The sequence below is a fragment of the Gopherus evgoodei genome, chromosome 23, assembly GCF_007399415.2.
Source record: "Gopherus evgoodei ecotype Sinaloan lineage chromosome 23, rGopEvg1_v1.p, whole genome shotgun sequence".
NCBI lineage: Eukaryota > Metazoa > Chordata > Testudines > Testudinidae > Gopherus > Gopherus evgoodei.
Window position 1 is genome coordinate 12,658,964 of NC_044344.1, and position 24,580 is coordinate 12,683,543.

The following is a 24,580-nucleotide window of genomic DNA, read 5'->3' on the forward strand; positions in this document are numbered from 1 at the left end:
GAGCAGAGCCCAGTGTGTAGGGTCAGTGGTGGGGACGGGGCAGTGCCCGGTGTGTGGGGGCAGTGGTGGGGGTGAGAGCAGAGCAGAGCCCAGTGTGTAGGGTCAGTGGTGGGGACGGGGCAGTGCCCGGTGTGTGGGGGCAGTGGTGGGTGTGAGAGCAGGGCAGAGCCCAGTGTGTAGGGTCAGTGGTGGGGAGGGGGCAGTACCCAGTGTGTGGGGGCAGTGGTGGGGGTGAGAGCAGGGCAGAGCCCAGTGTGTAGGGTCAGTGGTGGGGAGGGGGCAGTGCCCGGTGTGTGGGGGCAGTGGTGGGGTGAGAGCAGGGCAGAGCCCAGTGTGTAGGGTCAGTGGTGGGGATGGGGCAGTGCCTGCTGTGTGGGGGCAGTGGTGGGGGTGAGAGCAGGGCAGAGCCCAGTGTGTAGGGTCAGTGGTGGGGACGGGGCGAGTGCCGGGTCAGGGGTGGGGGTGGGGTCAGGGCAGTGCCTGGTGTGCGGGCTCAGGGATGGGGGTGGGGGCGGGGCAGGGCAGTGCCCGATGTGCCAGGTGGCGGCGGGGAAGTGCCTGGTGTGCGGGATCAGGGAAGGGGGGGGGGAAGTGCCTGGTGTGCGGGGTCAGGGAAGGGGTGGGGCAGGGCCATGACACTTGTGCACAAATTGCAATGTGGAAACGCCCTAGCCAGGTAACCTCTGCTTTCCCCTCCCGACCCGTTAGCCAATCACCTTGTTGGGTTTCTAAACCCCTCTGTTCCCGTGACCAATGAGCATCCGCCCTGTTTTTGAGCGGGAAAGGGCTGCAGCGGCTGTAACCGTTCCCGGCTAGTCTCTGGGTAAACAAATCATTTGACGATTTCCCATTGGCTGGAAGGTAGCCAATCAGAGAGTGGAGGTCACGAGATCAACTGGGATAGAGTAGGGGGAATGAGTCGGTTCGTGATGCGCGTGTTGGTGGGAGTGGCGTGCGAGGCGATTCCTCATTGGTTAAGTGGCGGCCGTCGCGGGGCTCCAAGGGAATCGCCTATTGGCTTTCGGGAGGTCACTGCCCTCGTGGGATAGGGCATCACGAGGCGTTAGCGCCTCGAGGGCGTCGGGCGGTTTGTCATTGGCTGGGGGGGGGGGACTAGCCAATCCTCTGGGGCAGGCGGCGCTCGAGAGCTGGCCCCTCCCGCGCTGTGGTGTGAGGGCTAACGGCCGCTTAGCGCCATCCTCAGTCCGGCGGCGGCGGCCAGTGGCATGGGGGGGATCCCGCGGCTCAGCCGCCCCCGCCTTCCCTAAGTGGCGTTATAGTCGGGGCTCCGGCGGGGCCGCCCATGGAGGTGAGGGGGAGGGACGAGCCGGGGCTGGAGGAAGGAGTCAGGGGATGCATGAGGAGGGGGGGCGGTCCTAGGTGTAGGTATGCGGGGCTGGAGGACAGAGCCCCGAGTGGGTCTCCGTGCCCGTGGCGGGGCGGCGAGGTGTCCCCCATAGCTGCCCTCTCTCGCAGCCAGGGTGGCCAGCAGTAACCAGCTGCCTGTGGTGGGCTGGGGTGGCTAAGCCCCTCGCCTGCCCCAGCCGTTTTCCAGCCCCCGGGCCCGTCTGACTGTCAGCAAATGCCACTGTCCCAGCCCTGGCAATGAGCTGCTGCTGACACAAAGTGACTCATGGCCAGCTTGGGCCTGATTTACCAGAGAGGCTCCCATGCGCCGCTCTCACCATGACATGGTCAGACTGGGGGTGCGCAGGGCTTGAAAACCTAGCCAGGTACATCGCTGGCAGCGGGAGGATCACCCAGACTAGGGGTCTTCTGGCAGCATAGAGATGGTGTACTGGTGCCTATGCCATCCCCTTGTGCTGTTGAAAGGGTAGTGCCTGGCTTCCTTGCACCTGGCAGTTTCCAGGTACCGCTTCAGCCAAGTCAACCCCAAAAGTGGGGGCTTTTGGCAGGTGGCATAATTTAGAGCTTTCAAGGAGTTCAAAATTATAGTGGGTGAACAGCCTGCCATGCAAGTGGCCCATGAATGGGGGAGTGCAGATGCCAGTTTTGTAATGGGCCCCCTCCCCCAGCCCCTCTATGCAGTCTTCATACTTAGTCAAGGATCTGACCCATTAAATTAAGGGAAGGATTAATTTGGACCATTAGCATATAAAAGGGTTTTATTCTTCCCAGGTGAACAATTTGCTGAAAACCACCTGGGCAGAATCTGCAGGCAAATTTGGAAGAGTTAAAACAGTTTGACATCAGAGTAAAATTAAAATCTTTACTTAGGTTAATGTGTAATTGTGCCTTTCTACCCCATTCTTTTTATATGTAGCCTAAAGTTGCATTCAGAAGCACCAATCGCTGTTGGAGTAGTGCAGAAACCAGTGGAAGGCTAACTGATGTATTCAATAGTGTTATCATGGCAGGTTCCAGCTCATTCTATGATTGCTACAAATTACAGGTTCAGCTACTTATTTCTAAATAAATGTATATTTTACAGGCATTTGTTTTCACTAAGAAATACACCCAACTATTGTTAAATACAGCTGCATGGACAGCAGAGTATCAACGGTTTAGTTTTGGTCTGCTTCATACCAACCCTTTATTTGGAAGGATGGTACTCAAGTGAAGGAGTTTTTTCTTTATGGTGGTGATAATGGAAGATGACAGCTATTTTCAGTTTATATTCATTCTTGTATTCCCCTTCTTTCCTTGCCAAAAGGAAAGGAAGGTAGTCTGCTACCCTTCCCTTAATTGTCAAAAATATATAAAACAAAGAGAATTCCCCCCAAAAAGATACTTCAGTTTGAAAACTGCTTTAGAATAACACAGATCAGCTTCCTGTTAACTGTTTTTCTGTTGTCTGATATATTAGGCCTATAATTTGTGATGATTAAAAGAAACTTGATCTATTATTACTCATTTATATAGTAGTAGTACCCAATGACCCTAGTCAAGAGCAGCTCCCCATTGCATTATACAAACATGAAAACATGGGGCTAAATCCACAGAGGTGCTTGGGTACCCTACTGCCTCTTCAAGCACTCAAGTCTGACGTTCTCAGAACCGCTAAGCTGCTGCCTAACCCCATATTTACCTAAAGTCCCATGGCACCTGAGTGTATGCCTGAACTGCAACATAAGCCCGAGCTGTAGCCTAACTGTCCTGTGTCTACTCTGCAGTTACAGTAGCCTAGAGCTGGAGGGTCCAAGCTCAAGTTAAGCCAGGACTCAGGGTCTGAGCCCTATTGCTTTGCAGGGTAGATGCAGCCCTGCTTGACTCAGGGCAGGTCCTGGGAGTCAGTTTGAAGTATCCCATATTTCCATGGGACAACTTCCTTAGTCCTCTGTATCTCAACAATCTACAGTCCACACTGTTGAAAATGAAAACCACCTCCTGAGCCCCACCTTTGCAAATGGCAGCAGCTCAGGTCAGTGCAACCCATTCTTTTCTGGTCACTAAACTAAGCACAGTCAGCCTCCTGAGCTTGAAATGGAGAGTGAACTGATCAAGCCTTTTGCAAAGCAAGCTGCTTTCTGATAGCATGCTGGAGGGGGGTGGGGGGCTAGAGAAGAGGGAAGAGGGATAGTAAAGTTTTCCCACAGTGCACTGTGGTCCTAGGGATAGAGTTGTCACATTTCAGGGGGAGTGGGCACTAGGGACTCCGGGATATGATTACTCTGGCCTGTGTGCTGCAATGTGGTCACCAAAACCCTAGGTTCAAGCATGTATTACAAAAGTCTTAACACAGAGTTAAAATACAATTTAGACACTCAAGGTTAGGGTTCCTTAACATGGGTCTATGGCTCGAGTCCCACTAGCCCTGGGCTTACATTGCAGTGTAAGTGACCAGCTATAGGCAAGCTCACAGCCACTTAAATTTTGATGCAGTTGTGTAGCTAACAAGTGCACAGAGCCTTTGCTGAGTCCCCAGTAGTGCTAAGGTGGGATTCTCAAACTAGGTATTCCCCGTCCTGTCCTGTCAATGGGGCCTGATCCCATAGGTGTTCTCAGGGCATGCATAATACCTGGTACTTGTTACTAAAGACAGTCAGCTTAGGAATTTTTGGTATATCCCCTGGCCATATATTTAGAGCACTCTGGGAGACATAGCTGTAAGACTCTGCTCTGCCAGATTTGGAGGAGGGAGTTGAACCCAGGCCTCCCACATCATAAGTGAGTGCCCTAGTGCCAAGTCTTACGGGTTTTTTTGGAGTGGGTCTGTCTCAATTTCTTTTGAGCTGTTCCACTTTGTATAAATAATTCATTGATTGCACCCCAGTGAGACTGATTTGGATACTGGTTAGGGCACTCATCTGAGATGTGGATGATCTGGGTACAAGTCTCTGCTCCAAATCAGGCAGAGTAGGGAATTGAACCCAGATCTCCCACGTAACTGTCCTAATTTCCGTGCTATCAGCAATGATAGAGTGGTGCTCTAGTTTTTCATGATAGATGTCCAGGTTTTGTCTACTAGGGTGTGGGCCGAGCTAGCTTAGGTGCCTAACGCCAGAAGAGGGTTCACAGTTGAGTATCCTGAGTGGAAATAGATGTCTCACTCTAGCCTGTCAGTCAGATGCCTACAGGTCCTGATCAATGGCAGTTAAGTCCCTGATATCTGAGAGCTGGGGCCTTTCTTTTGCATTTCGCTCTTGGCTATTTTAGGTGGCTTTCTGCTAAGCTTACTGTCTTCTAGGATTTCTTCCTTAGGCTCCTAACTCTATGTGTTGTATGGGGAGCTAAGGTGCCTAGGGGATAGGGATTGCAATGCCTAAATACATTTGTGGATTTAGCCGATAGTCTCTACCTCTAAGAAAACAAGTGATATACAAGGGTGGAGAAAGAAATATAGTCATATATACAGTTGATATATATTTGTATTTTTAAAAAATATGCTTAATAGAGAATGATAAATTATCCCTATCCTGCCTCTTAATCTGTCATTAGTTGGCTGCTTCCTCATATATATCATAGCCAAAGTGGGTCTTGAGAAAAAATCAAGAGGAGGGTGCAATAGACATACAAGTAGCTCAGACTGAGCATTCCATATGTACTGGACAGTGTGGAAGAAGGCCCAGATATGTTTGTGTGGAAAGCTGACAGATGGGTAAGGTGGGTGGTGTTAATAGTAGCAGAGAATATTATGAGTGAAAAAGATTTTGGAGGAAGAATCAGGATTTCAGCTTGGCCATATAAAGTTTAAGCTGACAGCAAGACATGCAAAAGGAGATGTCAGATATGTTAAGATGCAGGATTGGTTGAAGGAAAACAGGCCAGGAGTGTAAAGGTAGATCTTTGAATCATCATCTTAAAGACAATAGTTGAAACTTTGAGTACTGAGTTCACCTAGATAGTGAATGTAAAGGGAAAAGAGGCTGGCGTGCTGAAGACTGGGAGCATCACAGAGTGATTTAGGTGTTGGAGGACCTACCAAATGAGATAGCAAAGAATCAGTTTGAGAAGTAGGAGAACAAGAGAGGACAGTCAAAAAAGGTAACAGAGCTCAAGGAGGAAGGTGTGATCAAAAGCAGTAAGCAAGTCAGGAAGGGTGAGGTTAGAGTATAGCCCTTGATATTTGACCAGAAAAAGATAGAAACATTGATGAGGGCAATTTTGGTGAAGGAGAGAGGATAAAATCCAGACCAAGGGGAACCAGAATGTGGTTCCAACGGTGGTGGAAGAGAGGAACTTGAGGAAGACATTATAAATTGTTCTTTATTTAGCCGTGATGCAAGATAGTGTAGTTGGAAAAACAGGTGATTTCAAAGTTGGGGGATTTATTGTACATTAATCTTTTCAAATAGAAGTTATATTTCTTTTCCAGATAGTTCTCTGCATTCCTTGGAAATATTTACACCATCTGTCTTTTGTCTTTCAGTTAGTTCCATGTCCCCCTTAATAATGTAGTCTAAAAGAGTCTTAGATTCAAGATTTAAGTCATAGATTCCAAGGCCAGAAGGGATGATTGTAGTCTGCTTTACTACAGGCCATAGAACTTCCCCAAAATAATTCCTTGAGTATATTTTTTAGAAAAACATCCAATCTTGATTTTAACATTCAGTGATGAAGAATCTATCACACCCCTTGGTAAATTGGTCCAGAATCTCAGTACTCTCTGTTAAAAAGTTATGCCTTATTTCTAGTCTGAATTTGTCTAGCTTCAACTTCAGCCATTGGATAAGGTGTGAGGTCAGCTAGTATAGTGCCTATAAACAGATGTAGTGTAAAGGAATGTGCAGGTATTTGGGGCTCCAAATGTAGCCTGTTTATCAAAATAAATTTTACAAAACCTTTTTGTTTTCATATATTAAGAAAATTCTGTGAAAAAATGTTTGGTTTTTTTAATGTAAATACTTATCTGTAGTGTTTGCAACCAGAACATCGAAGCATCTCCCTATTGTAGGAGACCCATAAACTGAAACTGACTAAGAACGAGAGTGTAACGGTCTGTTTTCATTGTCCAGCACTATATGGAATTAGTTATACCTGTAAAAGTCTCAGTTTCAATAATTTATTAGCAGAACAGGTAAATAACTTATCTGTTGAATCCCAATAATAAGCCACTGAGTGTTTGGGCTGGCAAAGAGTGAATTTCACTCCGCAGTGTGAAAATGTGCTGAGCTATGCTCAATGTCATTTAATTGTTATAGAATAATTTCCTGTTGTTGTCCTTAGTGTGGTCAGTTTAAAAACTAGTTGCCCTGTTCACTGTTCATAACCTCATCCTTTCCCTCCCAAGCATGAACCCAGTTACAGCATTGTACAGTGAAATAAATGACAAGTTTATATGTTTTTATATTAATCTGTTACTTTATTGCATTTAAAATACAGAATGAAGACAATGTAGACCTAAATCAAACATACAGTTCTTCACTTTCTACATCATCAGAATATTCAGCTTCTGTTGACTCTTCTCTTCTATATGCACCATGGTCTACATATGGAGATGATATTAAACAATCTGCTATTTCTCAGATTAGTGTAAAGAACAGGTATGTTATTAAAATAAGTCATCTTGGCAGAATGAGCATCTGTTTCTTAAAGGGAATATTTTTTTGTTTCATTTAGGGTAAAACTTTCGAAGGGACTTTGTCACGCTGTCTGGAGTGGCTCACCACTGTGGGTGCCTATCTCAGGGCAGACCGTCAGAAAACAAGAGCAGACACCCCAGATTGGTGGTATATTCTATTATATTTCACCAAGACAGTAACAAATGTGAACTGGATCACTATACTAGTCTTACCATGGAGTCACCGACAGTCCCCTTAAACTCTCCAGCCTTTCTTCTCATCCAGACAAACTGAATGTAGTGATAATGGTTACATAAACCAAAAATCATATCACATCAAGTTTCTCCCAGTCCCAAAGCACTGGTCGCTTACACCCAGATCAATTGATACTCCAGGTTTCTAGGGTTATATAATTATAGGGGTATACAAAATGTAAATGTAATTAAAGGGTGTATGTAATGTAATGGCAGACAACCGGTTACAGATAAGTGAATACAATAACATTAGCATCTCTTTTGATTAGCACTCAAGTGAATTAGTTTGATTTCATACTAATATATTTAACACTTTGATATTCACCCACAAGTGAATTGGCCTGTATTGCTTTTCAAAGGTCTTAGGCGCCCAAAGATAGACACTAGTGAGACATTTAAAAGCAAGTAAGCGGGTTAGGTATCTGACTCCCTTGGTTTTAAAGGGAATTAGGTACCTGACCTGCTTAGATGCTTTTGAAAGTCCCACCAGGTGCCCATCTGCATCTTTGGGCACCTAAATATCTGTGAAAATGTGGCCCTTAGGAACTTAGGCCCAGGACAAGGTGCATATTGGCCTCTTTAGGCACTAAGTCCACCATTCAGATGCCATCTAATCCTGTAGGTATCTAAATTTTTGCAAAGTGGCATTGTCAAAGCTGTCTAAGCCCCGACACCACCCCTCAGTTAATAAGCAACTTGGAACCCTAGCTCAAGTCAAAGCCCTGAGGCAGGGTTATCAGACTAGGCAGGGGATTACCTGTCCACCAGTGGAGCCAAATTCTGTAGGTCTGCTCAGGCCTAATTTGAAAACCCAGCCCAAGAGTGTCGAGTCATTTTTGGACCTGACCCTAGTCAGTTCCGCTGCCTCCTGCCCATGGGTCAGCATTGGCTGTGTGCCCTGGTGCATTGTTGCATGTGCGTGCTGCTGAGTGAGAGCTGGCTGTGTGCCCTGCCAGCCACTTCCACCTTGCCATACCTGCATGTAGTGGAGTGAGAAGCACTGTGACTCCTCAGCTCAGCACACTTCACAGCAAACACACACCTCAGCGAGTTGGTGGCAACCAGCAGGACTGGCGTACACAGATGCCTCCACGACAACCCCACAGGCTTATGGAAGAGAGCTGACCCAAGTCTGAGAGGGTCCAGTTGTTTTCCTACCCAACTTGTAATCAGGTCCCATCAGGTTGCAGGGCTCTACTTTGAATAGTTCTAAGTTCTGATACTATCAGATATCATAGCAAGAGGGCCAGATGCAGGCCACCATTAGGGGGGTGAGCAGCATGGTATGTAGGGCAAGTGTATGAGGTATCAGGTGTGAGCAGGAGGTGGAGGGAGAGAAAGAGATGTTGTTTCAATTGCTAGCATAGGTGGTGGGTATAATAGGCCAGGGCAAGACACCAGTTGCAGGTTGGGTGAGAGGAGTTTTTGCTTATTATTATGCTCCATGCAGGTTCTAGGGCAGCTGAGGAGGCGATATCTGCTATTCAGCAGCCTGGGTTCATCAGTAATCTCCCTGGACTCTAGGGAGATTGTTGATGAACCTGGGAAGCTGAGTAACACGTACCACCTCCTCAGCTCCCCTGGAACCAGCATGGCAGATATCAAACACTCTTCCAGAAGAGAGAAGAAATAAGAGCTTTTTCCACAGGGCAGTTTGGGGTCTGTGGAGGCATGGTGCAGCGGGGGGCTCAGGGCTCCAGCTGGCCCAGGGCTCCTCTGGCTGAAGGGGGGTGTCTCAGGACTCCAGCTGCAGCGGGGTTGAGGGGGAGGGGGCAGAACCGGGGGCTACCGATGACTGCTAGGGCATGGGCTACCTAAGCAGCTGACCTTGCTTAGCTGCCTAAATCTAGAAGATAGTTGAGGATCTCAAGTGGATGGAGGCATCAACCTCTGGCTTATCAGCCATGTGCACCAGATCAGTGCCTAAGCCCCTCTTCTCTCCCTGTCCCTCTTCTTGGCATTTCACTCCTGGCTATCTTAGGTGTCTCCCTGCTTTGCTTGCTGGCTTCTGAGGAGCCTTTCCTTTAGGTACCTAAATTAATACAATACAATGCATGGGGTGCCTGAACACCTAGATCCGGGCTGAGAGACTGTATTGGCAAAAAGTACTTTTACACACGCAACTGTTCGTAATTGTAAAAAATAGACTGACATCGATAGACCTCTTAGGTGTTTTATTTTTTTGAATGTAAGACAGTTTGTTTTTGCACACTGAGCCCAGTATTGTAAAGTGTTGAGTAACCTCAGTTCCACTGAAGTCATTATGAGTTGAAGGTGTTCAGCAAGTTTCAGGAGCAGGCCCTGTGTCAGTACACCCTGTTTTTGCTCTACACAATGTAGATACATTTGATTTACAAACCAATTTTAGAATAAAGGAACATAAAGACTGTAAAGTGAGTAGTCTCTGGTGGCCATGTTTGAGATTTTCACTGAGCCTTTTAAAGAGAGAATTCAAAGGGGGTAATTATCCAGATGTATATTTTTTTTTTTTCAGGATTCAGACTGAAAGAAATGACTATGGCAGTGAAACAGACTTATATGGACTTGTATCTAACATCTTGGAAGAACAAGATAAATCACAGCCATATTTTGCTGAGGGGTTAGTATATTGCTGTACATGGACTACTAATTTCTCCCCCCCCCCCCTTGCAGAAGCATTTCCCTTCCTTTTTCAGTTTGCTTGTTTCAATAGCCATTTCTGCATTTACTACTCCTGGGAGGAAGCTTGCAACTTCTATAACCCATTTCAAACCCTACTAAAAGATGGATGAACTTAGTAAAAGCGATACTCATTTTTGACCAGCTATTCAAATACTCCTTTTAGATTTTCACTTGCTTTGTAGCAAGTGCTGTAAATACCAATTCCTCTTCATGGCATCCTGGAAATGGCTTATGCAAATATTATAATCATGTCCCATTGAATCCTGCAGCCTTATGCTAATTTTCTGCACCAGAATTGATTTAAATTCCAGGTTAGAATTTTATCTTTTTTTTTATTTCAGTTAAATGAAATGCTCAAAACAAGCAAGTATAATTTTTTATTTTGCTTTTTCAATAATTTATTTTTCATTAATATTTGAAAAGTTGGAGAAAAATCCTACCTGAAAACTGTAGAGCTAAAAGGAATATTTTATGTACTACCTATGCAGAATTTGGTAATTACCTAGCTTTCCAATTAATGCTTCATAGATAGAATAAGGTTAGAAGAAGAGACCAGTATGATGATCTAGTCTGTCTAAGGCCCCCATCTGAGCGCCTCACAATCTTTAGAGTATTTATCCTTGCCACACTGCTGTGAACGACATATTATTCCCATGTTACAGATGGGGAAACTGAGGCTCAGTGAGAATAAATGACTTGCCAAAGGGCACACAGGACATCTGTGGTGGAGCAGGAAATTGAACACAGATCTCCAGAGTCCTAGACTAGCATCTGAACCACTGCACTATCCTTCCTTTCTGATCTGCATAACAGAGACCAAAGAATTTTACCCAGTGATTCCTGCATCTAGCTCAATGATGTTTGGTTAAACCTAAGCATATCTTAGAATGAGATTCAACCTTGACTGAAAGACCCCAAGTGAAGAATTTATGTAAAATACAATTAGAAATGGAGCTCTCTTTTCAGTATCAATTTTGTAGTCTTTCTACATGGTTTAATGAGTTTTAGGTGTAATTCTAGTCTTTACAGTCTGCTTATTACTTTATTGATAAAAGTCTTCATTTTTTTCTGTGTGTGTTACTTCACATAAGCAGCCAAAGTTAGTGTGCTGGCACATTCACATTCCTTCATTTATGCTCAATGGTTTAATTTGCCTGCAGGAGACAGATACTGTAAAGCGCAAGCACTCCTGAAGATGTAATCAAGATAGTACAGAGAAACCTTATGTTCTGAGTACCAAAAGATGGATTTGGGGTATTGTGGTGGTTTGGGAGTTATTTTGCAAGTTAAAATAAATACAATGGTCATGGAGTATCAGGATCTGTGAGTACTATATTTCCATTTGAGCAGTATCAGATGGTAAATCTTTCTCCAGTGCGATATATGTATATATTGTTGCATAGACACAACCTAGCCCTTTGATGGAATTGTGCATCAGTTGGAAGCAGTCCTTCAGTTTAAAGGGAATGTTCAGTAGATAATAAAAGAAAGATGATGGTCATGATAGTATATTGGGATATGGAATGTATAAAATACAGGGGAAATGGTGGGGGATCTAAGGGAAGAAGAGAGGTGATCTCTTTCCTCTGCTCCCTGGGAGGAATACCAAGGACAGAACTATAAATACATGCTTGTTTATCTCTTCTAGGACCTGCTCCTCAAATTTAAAGTCAGTATGGCCTGTGAACACAATCAGATTTGCAGACCACCATGACCTGTTGTCGGAATCAAAAAGGCCTGTAGTTGCAGCTACCTCTCAACAGGTTTTTTATACTGGCGAATCCATATCTGCTGCTGAAAAACCATGCTTGCACAGTGGCAATCTAGCATCACAACAGAAAATAGATGAACTTTATCATGGATTTACTAGCATGGATCTTGAAGAGCAATGGTTGTACCCTTCTAGGAATGATCATGCAAGCTGTTACAACCTGCAGACCAATGAGAATGCTAAAACACCTCCATTACAAAGCTATTCATATATCAAAAACTCTTTTATACCACAAACTGGTTTTTCAGAAGTAATAAAAGAATCAGGAGCAGATACTTATTCATATGGAAGAGATAAAGTGTGTGCCAAAGGGCCTGAAGTTCAGCTACACCAAAAGCGGGCAGAAATGTTTCTTCCACAATTTAACAGATACAGTGAAAATGCAGATTATTGTAGATACCCAGAATATTCTCATCCCAGTAAAGCAAAGCATAATAAGAGTACAAACTTCAGTGTCCAAGATAGTAAAAAATTAACAAATGGAATACCTGAAGTACCAGCTGTGGAAACAGATACCTACACTAAATTATTTCAAGTTAAACCAGCAATTCAGAAGAAAATTGAAGATACAATTCCAGATCAGCAGAACTTTACATTTTCTAAAACTACAGGACTCTTGTCAGAAAACCAGTTTGCAAATGAACCTTCATTTACCACTGACTTTGGGTTAAAATCTGAGTATGGACTAAAATCTCATGCAGCTTGTCCAGGAAGTAGTGATTTTGCAAATGCCACAGAAAAACAACTATTTTCAAAATCTGATCCCCAGAATTCTGAATATTTTAAATCACTGACCTTATTATCAAACTCAGCAACCACTTCAGCAGGCACTAGTGTGAGGCCAACTTGGATGAATATTCAAACTAAAAACAATACTTCTGTCCTGTACCAGAATCCAAGCACCTTGATGAAGTTGAGTAACCATCTGTCTGCTACTCCAAAAGGTTCCAATAATTCTAATGATTTTTCTCAATTGTCATCTTCAAATTTAACTTTAAATAATAACTTGTTTCAGAAATTCTGCCAAGAAAATCCTTCAGCATTTTCTAGTTTTGATTTCGGTTATAATACTGCAGAACGAATTCTGCCTGCTAATCGTATGGAAGGACTAACTAAGGTTGGAGAAGAGAGTCTCTTTGAACCAGTTACTGATAAAAAAATTAAGCAGTCAAATGGTTTTTGTGAGAACTATTCAGCTCAATATGGGATCACTGAAAATTTGAACAAACACAACTTCCAAGCTAAGTCACAAAGTGGACATTATGATCCTGAGGAAGGACAAAAACATCTAGATGTATTGCCACAGAACACATACCAGAATCTGTTGGAGTCTCACAGTCACTTTAATAGCCACAGACAGGGAGGTGGAGACAACAATATTGTCAGTAGCCGTGTAAATCGCCCACAGGCTTCCTGCTTTTCAAACAATTATATGATGGGCGATTTAAGACACAATCATAACTTTCAGCAACTTGGTTCTAATGGGTTTCCCTTGCGATCCACCCATCCATTTGGCCATTCAGTTGTTCCCCCGATGGATTCTTATGATTTGTTTTCTTATGATGATTTAAGTAATTTATATCCTTATTTTAATGATATGATGTATGGTGATGGTTCTTTCTCCGGTTTTGTACCAACATTTGGCTTTCAAAGACCAATTAAAACTCGTAGTGGGCCTGCCAGTGAACTTCATATTAGACTGGAAGAATGTTATGAACAATGGAGAGCATTGGAAAAGGAAAGAAAAAAGGTAATAACCAGACTTATTTATACAAAAGAATTCCTTTGTACTGTGACATGACAATCTCTATGTTCTGTAGATAGCAAATTTAAATCTAGACAGTTCTTACCGTATTAAGGTTTGAAAGTGATGAAGCCCTAAAATGGGGGTTTAGGGAGGAAATTAGCTTTTTCTGTAAAGTGGACTGAAAACAGGAAATACGAAGTTAAATCTTGATATCTGTGATTATGTGTGTTGCCTGCAGCTTCACAGTTAAGCTTGAATTGAGTTTTGCACTTAAAGCAGGGGTTCAACTTCTCCTACATTATATTTTTCAAATATATTTCAACAAAACTGCGGCACTTACTGTTTGTGTACAGTGAATATCCAGAGAATTTACAGGTATTTCCATTAATTCGGTTAGGAGTTAATTTTAAAATTGATCCTTTAAGAAATGTAACAACCAGTGTCAAACTTTTTTTTAATCCCTAACGATCTTTATAATGGAATAGAAGACTCTTCAAACTTCTCTTACAGTTAAACTCATGGGAATCTTGGGCACAGGCTGTATTTGAGGACTTATTTAGGATTACAAGTAACTTTTTGTCATTTTTCATAAATAAAATTTTGCCCTTTAGCAAAGGCTGAAGAATAACAGTCTTCTATAGAGAAGTCCATAAAGATCTGCCTTCTTTCTAAGGGTATGTCTACACACCATTTAGCTGGGCAGACAGAGCTTTGAACTTATGGCTCAGGCTGGAGCTCAGGCTCTGAAGCCCAGTCTCAGCAGGGGGCTGGGCTTCAGAGCCAGAGCTCCAGCCTGAGCCATAACTTGAGTGCTGTCTACACAGCTATATTTAGTGCTAATGCAAGCCCCTGTAGCCTGAACCTGTCGACCTGGGCTGGGAGGCTCACTCTTGCATGCTCCAAAATGCTGTGTAGACGTACCTATACTCTGCCATTTCCTCTTGTTCTCAGTGGGATTGAAGCCACGGGCTGTCCCTAGAAAATATGAAACTTTCTCAGTTAAACTTGTTCCTCTTCACCGTCTGACACCATAGGGAGCCTCCGTCTTCTATTAGGGAAGTTTAGCTAATGGGAAACAATGGGCCTCTGGCCCTGTTGAAAGAGCAGTTCTTCCTGAGTTTTTGTGAAGAAACTCCAGTCTCTGCTGAAAGAAAAACTCCGTTATGAAAAATATTGATTAAAAACTATCATTAATCCCAAATATTTATTTTCAAAATCTCATTGTTGCACAGATTTGCTAAAGGGCAGGAGGGAGGACAAACTTGTGTGTGTGTTTGAGAGACAGACAGAGGGAGCAATGTATCTGTGCATGTGCAGAGGGGGAATGCTGTAAGTCCAAGAGGAAGAGGGAAACTAAGTTTGTGTGTCTGCAGAACAGTATAGAGAGGCTCAAGAGGTAGGGGAAATTTGGTGAAACAAAGCAATTGTAAACCTAGTTTATCTGGCCAGTATACTCTGTCTGCATTGTGCTGCTCCAGAGCGGCATAAAATGGCCACAATGTATTAGTGAATCTGGTCATAAAAGTTAAAAATAACAACAACTTGGTTTGAAAAATTTCATATTTTAAAATCATTAAAATATCATGGTAATGTTCTCTCTGAGTGTTTTAATATTCATATATGAAATTTTGAAGTAAAAAATAAGGAAATTCCAGACAAAAATTGTTAAAATGGAATTAAGGTTGAGAATACATACAATTAATTCAAGATAAAGTACATTGCAGGGATGTTATTATCCAGAAACCAACCATTTGAGGCAAGGTTTAAACTTTAAAAAATCCAAACAGGAAATGCAGTTAGGGCACCCAGTAATCTTTACTCTGTCCTATCGTGACACCATTAATTTAATCTGGGACCACAAACATTAAAACGCCTTAATCCTACAGTTATTGCACGGTGCCTGTGCAAGGAAGAGTTAAGAAAGTGCCTAATTCTGCACTTTTGTACCTTAAGTTTAACCTTACTTCTTGAATTTCTTTGTTGAAAACACCTGCCTAGGGGATAATTGCAACATCCCTGTAATGTATTTTATCTAAAATTATTGATATATACTCTAACCTTAGCTCTATCTTGAAGTATTTATTTTGTCTGGAAATTAATTTAATCAATATTAAAATATACATGAATCTGCCATATCCATTCGATCAAAAGAAAATGCAGTTATGAAAATGGTTCTTGATACTGTGATGCATACTGTTGGCAAAACTAGTGTCCAGTGCTCATAGTTTGAAGATACAAATTTTACCGTGAGAGCTAGATCCACAAAGGGATTTTGACATCTAAGTTCAAAGTTTAGATCCTCAAAACCCAGCTCAGTTGCTGCCTAACCCTGTAGGTGCCTATGTTTCTGCCAGTAAAGTCCCCCTGGCACTTAAATATTGGGACAGAGAATGACTCTTTCTACAGCCAGTGTTCAGAGTGGTCACCTGGGAGACCCAGATTCTAGCCCCTGCTCCTATGAATATTTAAGTATTTTATACAATGTGGAACAGCTTTAAAAGGAGAGATTGAGAGGGCCCACCTCAGAGTATCCTATAGTGTGGTGGTCAAGGCACTTTCACCTAGGAGGTGGGAGACCTGGGTTCAAGTTCAAATTTTGGAATTAGGCAGAGTGGGGACTTTAGCCTGGGTTTCCAGCATTCTGGAGGAGTGCCCTAACTACTAGATTATAAGACTGGGTATGACAACAAACACCTTCTCCTCATTCTTTTTGGGAGAAAGGGCTGACCTAGCTTAGGTGTCTAACACAGGAGAGTATTAGGTACCACCCTAGAGTTAGGTACCTAACTCCCTTTAAGGGGAAGGGCTTAGACCCTACCCCTCTTCTTGGCATATCCTGCTAGCTAGTTTAGGCAGCTCTCCGATCAGCTTGCTGGCTTCTGTGAATTCCAAATTAAACTAAACTGGGAGGAGTGGTAGATACGGTGGAGGGTAGGGGTAGGATACAGACCGACCTAGACAAATTAGAGGATTGGGCCAAAAGAAATCTGATGAGGATCAACAAGGACAAGTGCAGACTAGGGACTGAGTGGCTAGGCAGCAGTTCTACAGAAAAGGACCTAGGGATTACCTTGGATGAGAAGCTGGATATGAGTCAACAGTGTGCCCTTGTTGCCAGGAAGGCTAATGGCATTTTGAGCTGTATAAGTAGGAGCATTGCCAGCAGATCAAGGGACGTGATCATTCCCCTCTATTCAGCATTGGTGAGGCCTCATCTGGAGTACTGTGTCCAGTTTTGGGCCTCACACTACAAGAAGGATGCGGAGAAATTGGAGAGAGTCCAGTGGAGGGCAACAAAAATGATTAGAGGGTTGGTGCACACGGCTTATGAGGAGAGGCTGAGGGAACTGGGGTTATTCAATCTGCAAAAGAGAAGACTGAGGTGGGACTTGATAGCTGCTTTCAACTGCCTGAAAGGAGGTTCCAAAGAGGATGGATTGAGACTGTTCTCAGTGGTAGTAGATGACAGAACAAGGAGTAATGGTCTCAAGTTATAGTGGGGGAGGTTTAGGTTGGATATTAAAAAAAACTTTTTCACTAGGAGGGTGGTGAAGCACTGGAATGGGTTGCTTAGGAAGGTGGTGGAATCTCCTTTCTTAGAGGTTTTTAAGGTCAGGCTTGACAGAGCCCTGGCTGGAATGATTTAGTTGGGGATTGATCCTGCTATGAGGAAGGGGTTGGACTAGATGACCTCCTGAGGTCTTCCCAACCCTGATATTCTGTGATTCATTCTTAGGAATTTAATTCTCCATGCATTGTACAGGGAGCCCAGGTGTCTATCTCAGAGCTGTGGATTCCACTAGTAACAGGACACCTAAATATTAGAAATTGCAATCTTGAGTCCTGTTTGTGGAACTAACCCTCAATACTTAGTTTAAATACAGTCATTCTAGAAGTTCCTTTGAAGTGGATGTGCAGCTTATTCCCTTTAAATGACAGAGGATTGCCAAATCCACTTTGGGAGCTAGTGATCTGGTGTTAAGTGTCTGCTCAATGAACAGACTGAATGCTAGCCCAAACTAGCAGTTTTCAAGCCACATGATTTCTACAACTATATGCATTTCAGCACCTACTTTTTTTTAAAGAATTTTTAGGAGAAAAGCTTCCTGGGGGAAAGATACCACTCTTACAATCTGATAGTTTATTATTGTTCCCTGTAAGAATAATTAGACAACACACTTCATTAACATCACAAGAAAACGAAGTCCTATTTTTTCTCAGACTGAATCTGCTCTTGCCAAGAACTATCCAGGGAAAAAGGTTTCCAGTACTAACAACACTCCAATTCCAAGGTTGACCTCAAACCCATCAAGAGTTGATCGCTTAATTGTGGATCAGCTACGTGAACAAGCCAGAGTGAGTTGACTAGTAATACATAATTTTATGCCATTTAGATTACTTATATACTTGTCATAAGAAGAAGTCCTCATGAAACGTGTATTCTTTACAATTAAGTAAAGTTAGAAAGGATATCTTGAAATGAACTCAAACTACAAAACTCAAACATATAAACTTAAGAAGCGGCAACACTTCTGTTCTCCTATCCCTTTGAATTATTACTGTGGAATGTTTCCCACCGTCCCTAGCAACTGATTTTATTTACCCTTTGTGTGAAGGTGTTCTCCCCCAGTTCCTTAATTACATCTACCTTCCTCACATTTATGTTATGTCCTAATCTTTGACTCTCCCATCCCCAGCTTACCACTGTAAGTTCTGTCACCTATATGAATCCCTTTCATAATTTTAGGTCACTTTAGATTCATCATTACAAAAAAGCCTAAATCCTTTAATATCTAGCATAATTTAGATTCTTCAGGTTTGGTATCATTGTCCTGCACTACATCCTTTCCCAAAGACTGCCAGGTTAGCACACAGCATTCCAATTTAAGTCTGAATACTACTGGAGTGGTATACCCTTTTTCATACTTTATTCTGCTAATGAAACTTAGTACTGTGTTTACTATTTTTACTTCTGTTGTGTAATGGGATTATTAGAAAATGTTACTAGATAACGGCCATAGCCAAATGTTCTCCTTTTCTTCATTTCAAGAAGTAAAACTGACTTTAAAGTATACTATTACCGTTTTACAGTTTCATACCCCAGAATGTTTTAGAGTAGTACCACTCAATTCCCCTGACATAACACTGTAGTGTCCAGTGGGGTGGAACATGATGCATCTATTTATAGACAGATTTACAGCCCAACTGCCCAACAATTTAGGATATGAAGGGAATTAAATAAAGGAAAAGTATAGGTGGACCGCATGTAAATGCCCATCTTGGGACTTTACTAGGACACCAGGATCAATAAATAGAAGTCAGCCATCCTACAGTCTGGTTGGGTTGCTCATGTTTCGATTAGTAGGTTTGCTTCTTGTGTTAAACTGCCAGAAGTCATTAGAAAATAAGCTCAAATACTTAAAATAACAAACTGTGTGATGCTTAAAGGTTTCATATATGTATGCATGACAATTAAAAATACAGTGGTTGTGATGGAATAAGGGATAAGAACATTTGTAGAGGGTTAGGGGGCTGAAAAATAATTGAATAAGAATAATAGATGCTGAATGGATAGGCGGGTGTTCTGCAGCTGGTGAGTGGACAGGGACTGAACCAAGGGCATCAGAAGTATCCCAACAATAGGGGGTCACCAGTGCCCGAACTGTGGCCCCACCCCCCAGCACTGCCCTTGCACTGCCTCGAGGCCTTGCACCTTCTCCGCGAACCCCTCTTGCACTGCCTCTTCCCCTGAGATCCTGTCTCCTCCTCCATCGCTCGTCCTTATGGCAAGTAAAAAGTGGGAGTACCCTGGCCCCTTGGCCCTTGCTGTTGTGGCACTTCTGGATTGAACATAGCTGAGAATTGAGAGCAAGCAGTGTGTAATTGATAGTGACTGGTTGGAAGGACTGCAGGCGATGGTTTCTGACTTTGTTTTGTTTTGTTTTTTTTTTTAATTAACTGACAAGATGTATGCTTCCCCTACTCTCTTACCATTATGTGTTCTTGTCTTTTTAGATTGAGCTTTTTGGGGGTGGGGACCAGGACTCCTGTGTTTGGAAAACATTTAACATATAATAGGTGCTACCAAAATTGAAATAATAAAGGAAGGGGTTTTTTTGTTGTTGTTTTGTTTTTTAAGGAGAATGCTCTTTACCCTCAGACTTGCTGATCGGTGATGGAAAACACAAAGCGTAATTGACAATTTTGTAAAACTCTATAAATCGAAGTGTGGTAAGGAGCTTCTTCCACAACAGAGGGATTTTTCCAGCTTTGTTCCACATTTCAAAGGTGGATGCGGGAGACATTTGAGATTTTCAAAAAATTGTACAGGGGTTTTAGCATACTTATCTCTTCAATTACTAACGGAAGAAATATTGCTAAGTAGTCCACACAGTCCTGAAAATCAATTGTTTTAAAACAAATTTCAGCCTTGACGCTTTACTAACATGGTTCTTAGTCCTGAAGTATGTCTTCTCAGCTATAGCAGTAAGTTCTCAGGGAAGCTTAACAACTGTGCTTAACAGGCGCTCGCATTCAGCTTGGGAGATGGGGGGGGGGGGAGGGGAGGAATCCAAGCTTGTATCTACTCCAAAGTGTGGAATGAAGGCAAAGGCTAAGATTTTCAAAAGTGACTGGTAATTTTGGGTGCCTGATTTGAGACTCTGTATAAGAGACTGACTTTTGGAAAATGGTGAGCACTCACTTTCTGAAAATCAGTCCCTTTTTAAAGGTATCCCAGTTTGTATACACAAACATTAAGGCACCCAAAATCACTGGTTAATTTTGGAAATCTTGGCTGAAAAGCCCATCAGTACTGTATTTTTGTTTCTATCCCCAAACCAAGCACTGTTTGGCTTCTTGTTTGGAGAAGATAAAATTAGAGGTAAGGATTTTACCTATTTTCAAAGCACAACATTTTCTACTTCAGTTTAATTTTCACTTAAGTCTAGATGAAGACAACATGATCAATAACAGATATAAAATGTTCATTAGGTCGTGACTTTACTTGGAAAAATGGAACGTCTTCGCAGTTCTCCCCTTCATGCTAATATCTCCACTGCTCTTGATAAACATCTGGAGGTAATTCATATAGTGCAGTCACGTAGAAAGGATGAAATTGTAAATGTTTCAAATCGGCAAAGGCAAGGAGCTCCGAGATGCCAAGATGACAGAGGTATAAATGTCCTTCTGCAGTCTCTTGTTGTAGCAGAATAAGTCTAAATCTATCGTAATTCCATAATAATAGGAAATAATGCTTTATTTTTTAATTTTTATTGTGAGACTTTGATTTGAGCTTTTGACTCAGGAAAAATGGTAGAATTTTTCTATGGTTTAAACTGATCTCTTTTAGCTAGGAATGTAGAGTAAAATTTTTGAACAGTCGGTAAATGTAATTAACCAATTTATAAGAGGTCAGCAGGAGGTAGATTTAAGTAGCGAGTTCATGCAGCTAAGCAAGAGGTTTCTATATTGAACTCATTACTCTAGTACCAGAGGCCCAGTTTCCAAGGTATTTAGGCATCAGGAGTTAGGTGCCAAAGTACCTTTGAGCATCTGGGTCTAAGGGCCAAAAATCATTTGTGCCACTCCCATTTGCTGATTTTAAGGTGCTGTATTGATAGATGCAAAAGGAAGTCCCAACCCATCCTCATAGGGCAGCAATACAGGGTTCTGAGTGTTCTTCAGGAGTTCATCTAATCACAGTGAAAAACATTTCTCAAATGGTGTTTTAATATTAACACTATTTAGTGGACGTGTAATACTATTTTCTTCTCCACAGATGTTTTTGCCCTCGCCTTGGCAATTAAAGAGATGAGTGTAGCAACACGCAAAGCACGTACTACCCTTTGGTGTGCACTTCAGATGACCTTACCAAAAACTACCACTATAGCTGCACAAGTAGATGTGGAGAAAGCTTTTCAGGAGATGGTACAGTCTGAAGATAAAGCGTGTGAAAATGTGAACAGCAGCAACCTCTTGAATCAGAGAGGTGAAACAAACAAACAAACACTAATGAAGTGTTAACCCATGCAAGAGTAAAATTTGCGGTGTAGGTTTGGCAAGACACAGTGTAAATGAACTCTTAAGCTTGAGAAATTAATTGATTTTTCTTCCAAATTTAAAGTTAATACCTGAATGAAGCAAGTTCAGTTTCTCCAAAAAAAAATAAAATAAAATAAAAATAAAAGTCCAATTTCTAACTAACTGGAGACTAACCAGACCAACTCACTGAACTAACAGGGTGTATTATCAGCTTCAGCAATACATTAACTTGTCAGATTTGTTAGTTTAAGTAATGTGATTATTTTTAACTGCCATTCTGCAGTGCAGGTAAGCACCAGTGTGAAATTCTTCTAAGTGATAAGTTTCTTTTAGGTTTGCCTTAGTAAACATGTTTTCAAATAATGAATCTCAGTGACTGTAACCCACCATAGGCTGCAGTCTAGTAACAGACAAGTTTTGATTGTGATGTAAAAACATTTTCCTTATCAAACTAATACCTGGAAACAGGAGGAAAGCAATGCTAAACATACCCAGTATTAATGTAAAAATGAAATATTTAAAATATTGACATATTTATGAATCTGAAATTTTAGAATCTAAATTTATGAAAGGAAATGCACCAGATTCTCCTAAATTAGTGATATTATAAAACTGCCATTGTGAAACCATGCAATGTAGTGAAGGTAAAACTTGTTCAAATCATTTGTGCATATTCTTTAAAGAAATTATATCTCTGTTTTAAAATATTTAAGTGTAATCAAAACATTACATTTACACAATCAGAATCTTAAGCTGCAAAGCAACGGAAATAATGAATATTGTTTTTATACCCTTGGTTTAATACTTTTAAAGAGGGTATCACGAGGTTCTGAAATGTATTTTTTTTTTAAAGTTACTCTTTAGCTAGTTTGGTTTGAGATTGGTTAGTGTATATTTTGTTAAATTTATTGGTTTGCTTCTGTATTTTTGAAAGCTATTGCATGCTTGGCTTTTTCTGTGTTCCTTATCTCAGTATCTTTGTACTGAACGTGAATAATTTATTCATTAATATGAAAGGTTGATATTATGTGGCTCAGGAGATCTTGGGTTTTAACAAGTCTAGCATGGAGTTAAACTATAATGTGTGGATTAAATTTATTGAGCTATCCTTGGCTAGATACACTGATATTAACAGTGTTCTTCGTAGTTTTAGAAATCCTGGTACGCAAAAAGTGTAATCACACCACATAAATTGTCTTTGGATGACGTGAGAGAGAAACTGATTGAGAACGCAGGATAAACTGTAGTAGAACTATTTTGATCATTGATATGACTTTCAGTACTGCCAAAATTAATTGCATGGGGCAGCAAAATATAATACAACATCATACCACAGTAGTCACTGCACAAAGACTGGTTAAGTTTGACGTAAGACATGTTGAATGTTATGAAACAAATATTGTACTGAATTTAGTCTGCTAAGAAATAAAGTAGCTTTCGTTGAAAAGTGTTGTTTTACTCTGCATGTGCGTATTTGAACATGTTTTAGTGAATTAGACTCTTTATGTGCATGTTGATATAATGAAGGCTAATTTTATATTCTCATCAGGAAATGAGGTAACTCAACTATGTTGAAAGGGGCGATGACAGTAAAATTACAGTACTAAAAGAATGTCAGCATTGTAGTCAGTTTAAATATACCATAGAGAACTAAACATTTTTGCAATGGATCATATGGGTATTTTAATTGGTTTGCACATTAACTGTGGTTAATAAAAGCCAGAAGTTGGCAAAGCTGCCTACTTAAGGAATCCAATAGATCCAGCTAAATTCTGGTATTACTACTGGTGGGAGGCTTTTTTGGTTTTGTTTTTTTGGTGGTGTAGGGGAGGAATTCCCTAGCATAGACACAGTCAGGCTCTTTGGAGTAAGGTAAAATGAATCAGGAATTAAGATTCCTTTTCTCCTGCTTACCTTAACTCAGTTTAGATGCTGGGAATTCCACAAGTAGTATACAAAAGAGGGTGGATGCTAAACAAGCCCTGGACATTGCTGCTGCATGAGATCTGCTATACAAAGGCGATGTCTTCCTGACTATTGAGTCTGTAACAGGAAAAAGTGCTGAGTGTGAAGCTCACTCTTGTAGCTGTCCTGCAGTTTGAGGGAAGGCATATTTTCATTCCAGTATGTGATGAGTCCTGGTGGAATGGGCTCAGACAGCTGAGGGGGAGACTAAGGCCTGGTTCCTCAAAGATACTTAGTCATTGTTCTGCTCAATGTTGCAATACCTAATCCTAGGTGGCGTGCCACATAGTGGAATCCTCTTCCCTGAGCTAGGTGCCCAGGCTCTCCATGCATTGTATGAGGAGAATTAGGTGCCTAAGGAAGGGATCCTTAGAAACCAGCAAGCAGAGCAGGGAGGTGACATAAGGTAGCCAGGAGTGAAATGGCAAGGAGAGGGGCTTAGATGCCTAAGTGGCTGACCTTGTGTACCTTATAAGTCTCTCTTAAGGAATAGTCCATCCCCTCATTATTTTGTCCGCCAATCAGGCCTCATTTCTGAATGTCTAATGTTGGTCTATTAATTTCTAATTCCATTTTTGCCTTGATCTCAGTACAATTCATTGATGCTATATGTAAACTTTTTTGTTGGAATAATTCAGTTTTTCTGTCTTTTCATGTAACATTCTGAGCAGGACTTTGATTATCTTAGACAAATTAAGAGTTCAGGCCTCTACACAACACCATCCACATGTGAGTAGTCTGCATCCTGCCTTCCTGCTGCAGGGTCTGACACATCATAGAATATCAGGGTTGGAAGTGACCTCAGGAGGTCAAATAGTACAACCCATTCCAGTGCTTCACCACTCTCTGAGTGAAAAAGTTTTTCCTAGTATCCAACCTAAACCTCCCCCATTGCAACTTGAGACCATTACTCCTTGTTCTGTCATCTGCTACCACTGAGAACAGTCTCAATCCACCCTCTTTGGAACCCCCTTTCAGGTAGTTGAAAGCAGCTGTCAAATCCCCCCTCATTCTCTTCTGCAGATTGAATAATCCCACATGCCCTCAGCCTCTCCTCATAAGTCGTGTGCTCCAACCCTCTAATCATTTTTGTTGCCCTCCAATTGCCTTTCCAATTTCTCCACATCCATCTTTTAGTGTCGGGCACAACTCTGGACACAGTACTCCAGATGAGGTC

At 41.9% G+C, this 24,580-nt stretch overlaps 1 protein-coding gene across 5 annotated transcripts; it reads left to right on the forward strand.

Annotated features, from left to right (window-relative positions):
* Positions 1–1,163: 1,163 nt before the first annotated feature.
* Positions 1,164–22,867, forward strand: MEIOC (meiosis specific with coiled-coil domain). 5 transcript variants are annotated; one of them, XM_030541597.1, is made up of 8 exons: positions 1,164–1,309; positions 2,285–2,413; positions 6,784–6,944; positions 9,711–9,815; positions 11,526–13,398; positions 17,617–17,751; positions 20,389–20,569; positions 21,176–22,867. In XM_030541597.1, the coding sequence occupies exons 1-8, from the start codon at positions 1,304–1,306 to the stop codon at positions 21,418–21,420; spliced, it is 2,835 nt and encodes a 944-aa protein (XP_030397457.1). In that variant the 5' UTR covers positions 1,164–1,303; the 3' UTR covers positions 21,421–22,867. The 5 variants fall into 5 exon arrangements, with proteins under 5 accessions (XP_030397457.1, XP_030397460.1, XP_030397459.1 ...); XM_030541600.1 differs by lacking the exon at positions 17,617–17,751; XM_030541599.1 differs by lacking the exon at positions 2,285–2,413.
* The last annotated feature ends 1,713 nt before the right edge of the window (positions 22,868–24,580 follow it).

Excerpts from the sequence above, each read along its gene's own strand:
- MEIOC (XM_030541597.1), top strand. Across the intron at positions 9,816-11,525 it reads CAGCCATATTTTGCTGAGGG|GACCTGCTCCTCAAATTTAA; the intron begins GTTAGTATATTG and ends TATCTCTTCTAG. Across the intron at positions 20,570-21,175 it reads GAGATGCCAAGATGACAGAG|ATGTTTTTGCCCTCGCCTTG; the intron begins GTATAAATGTCC and ends TCTTCTCCACAG.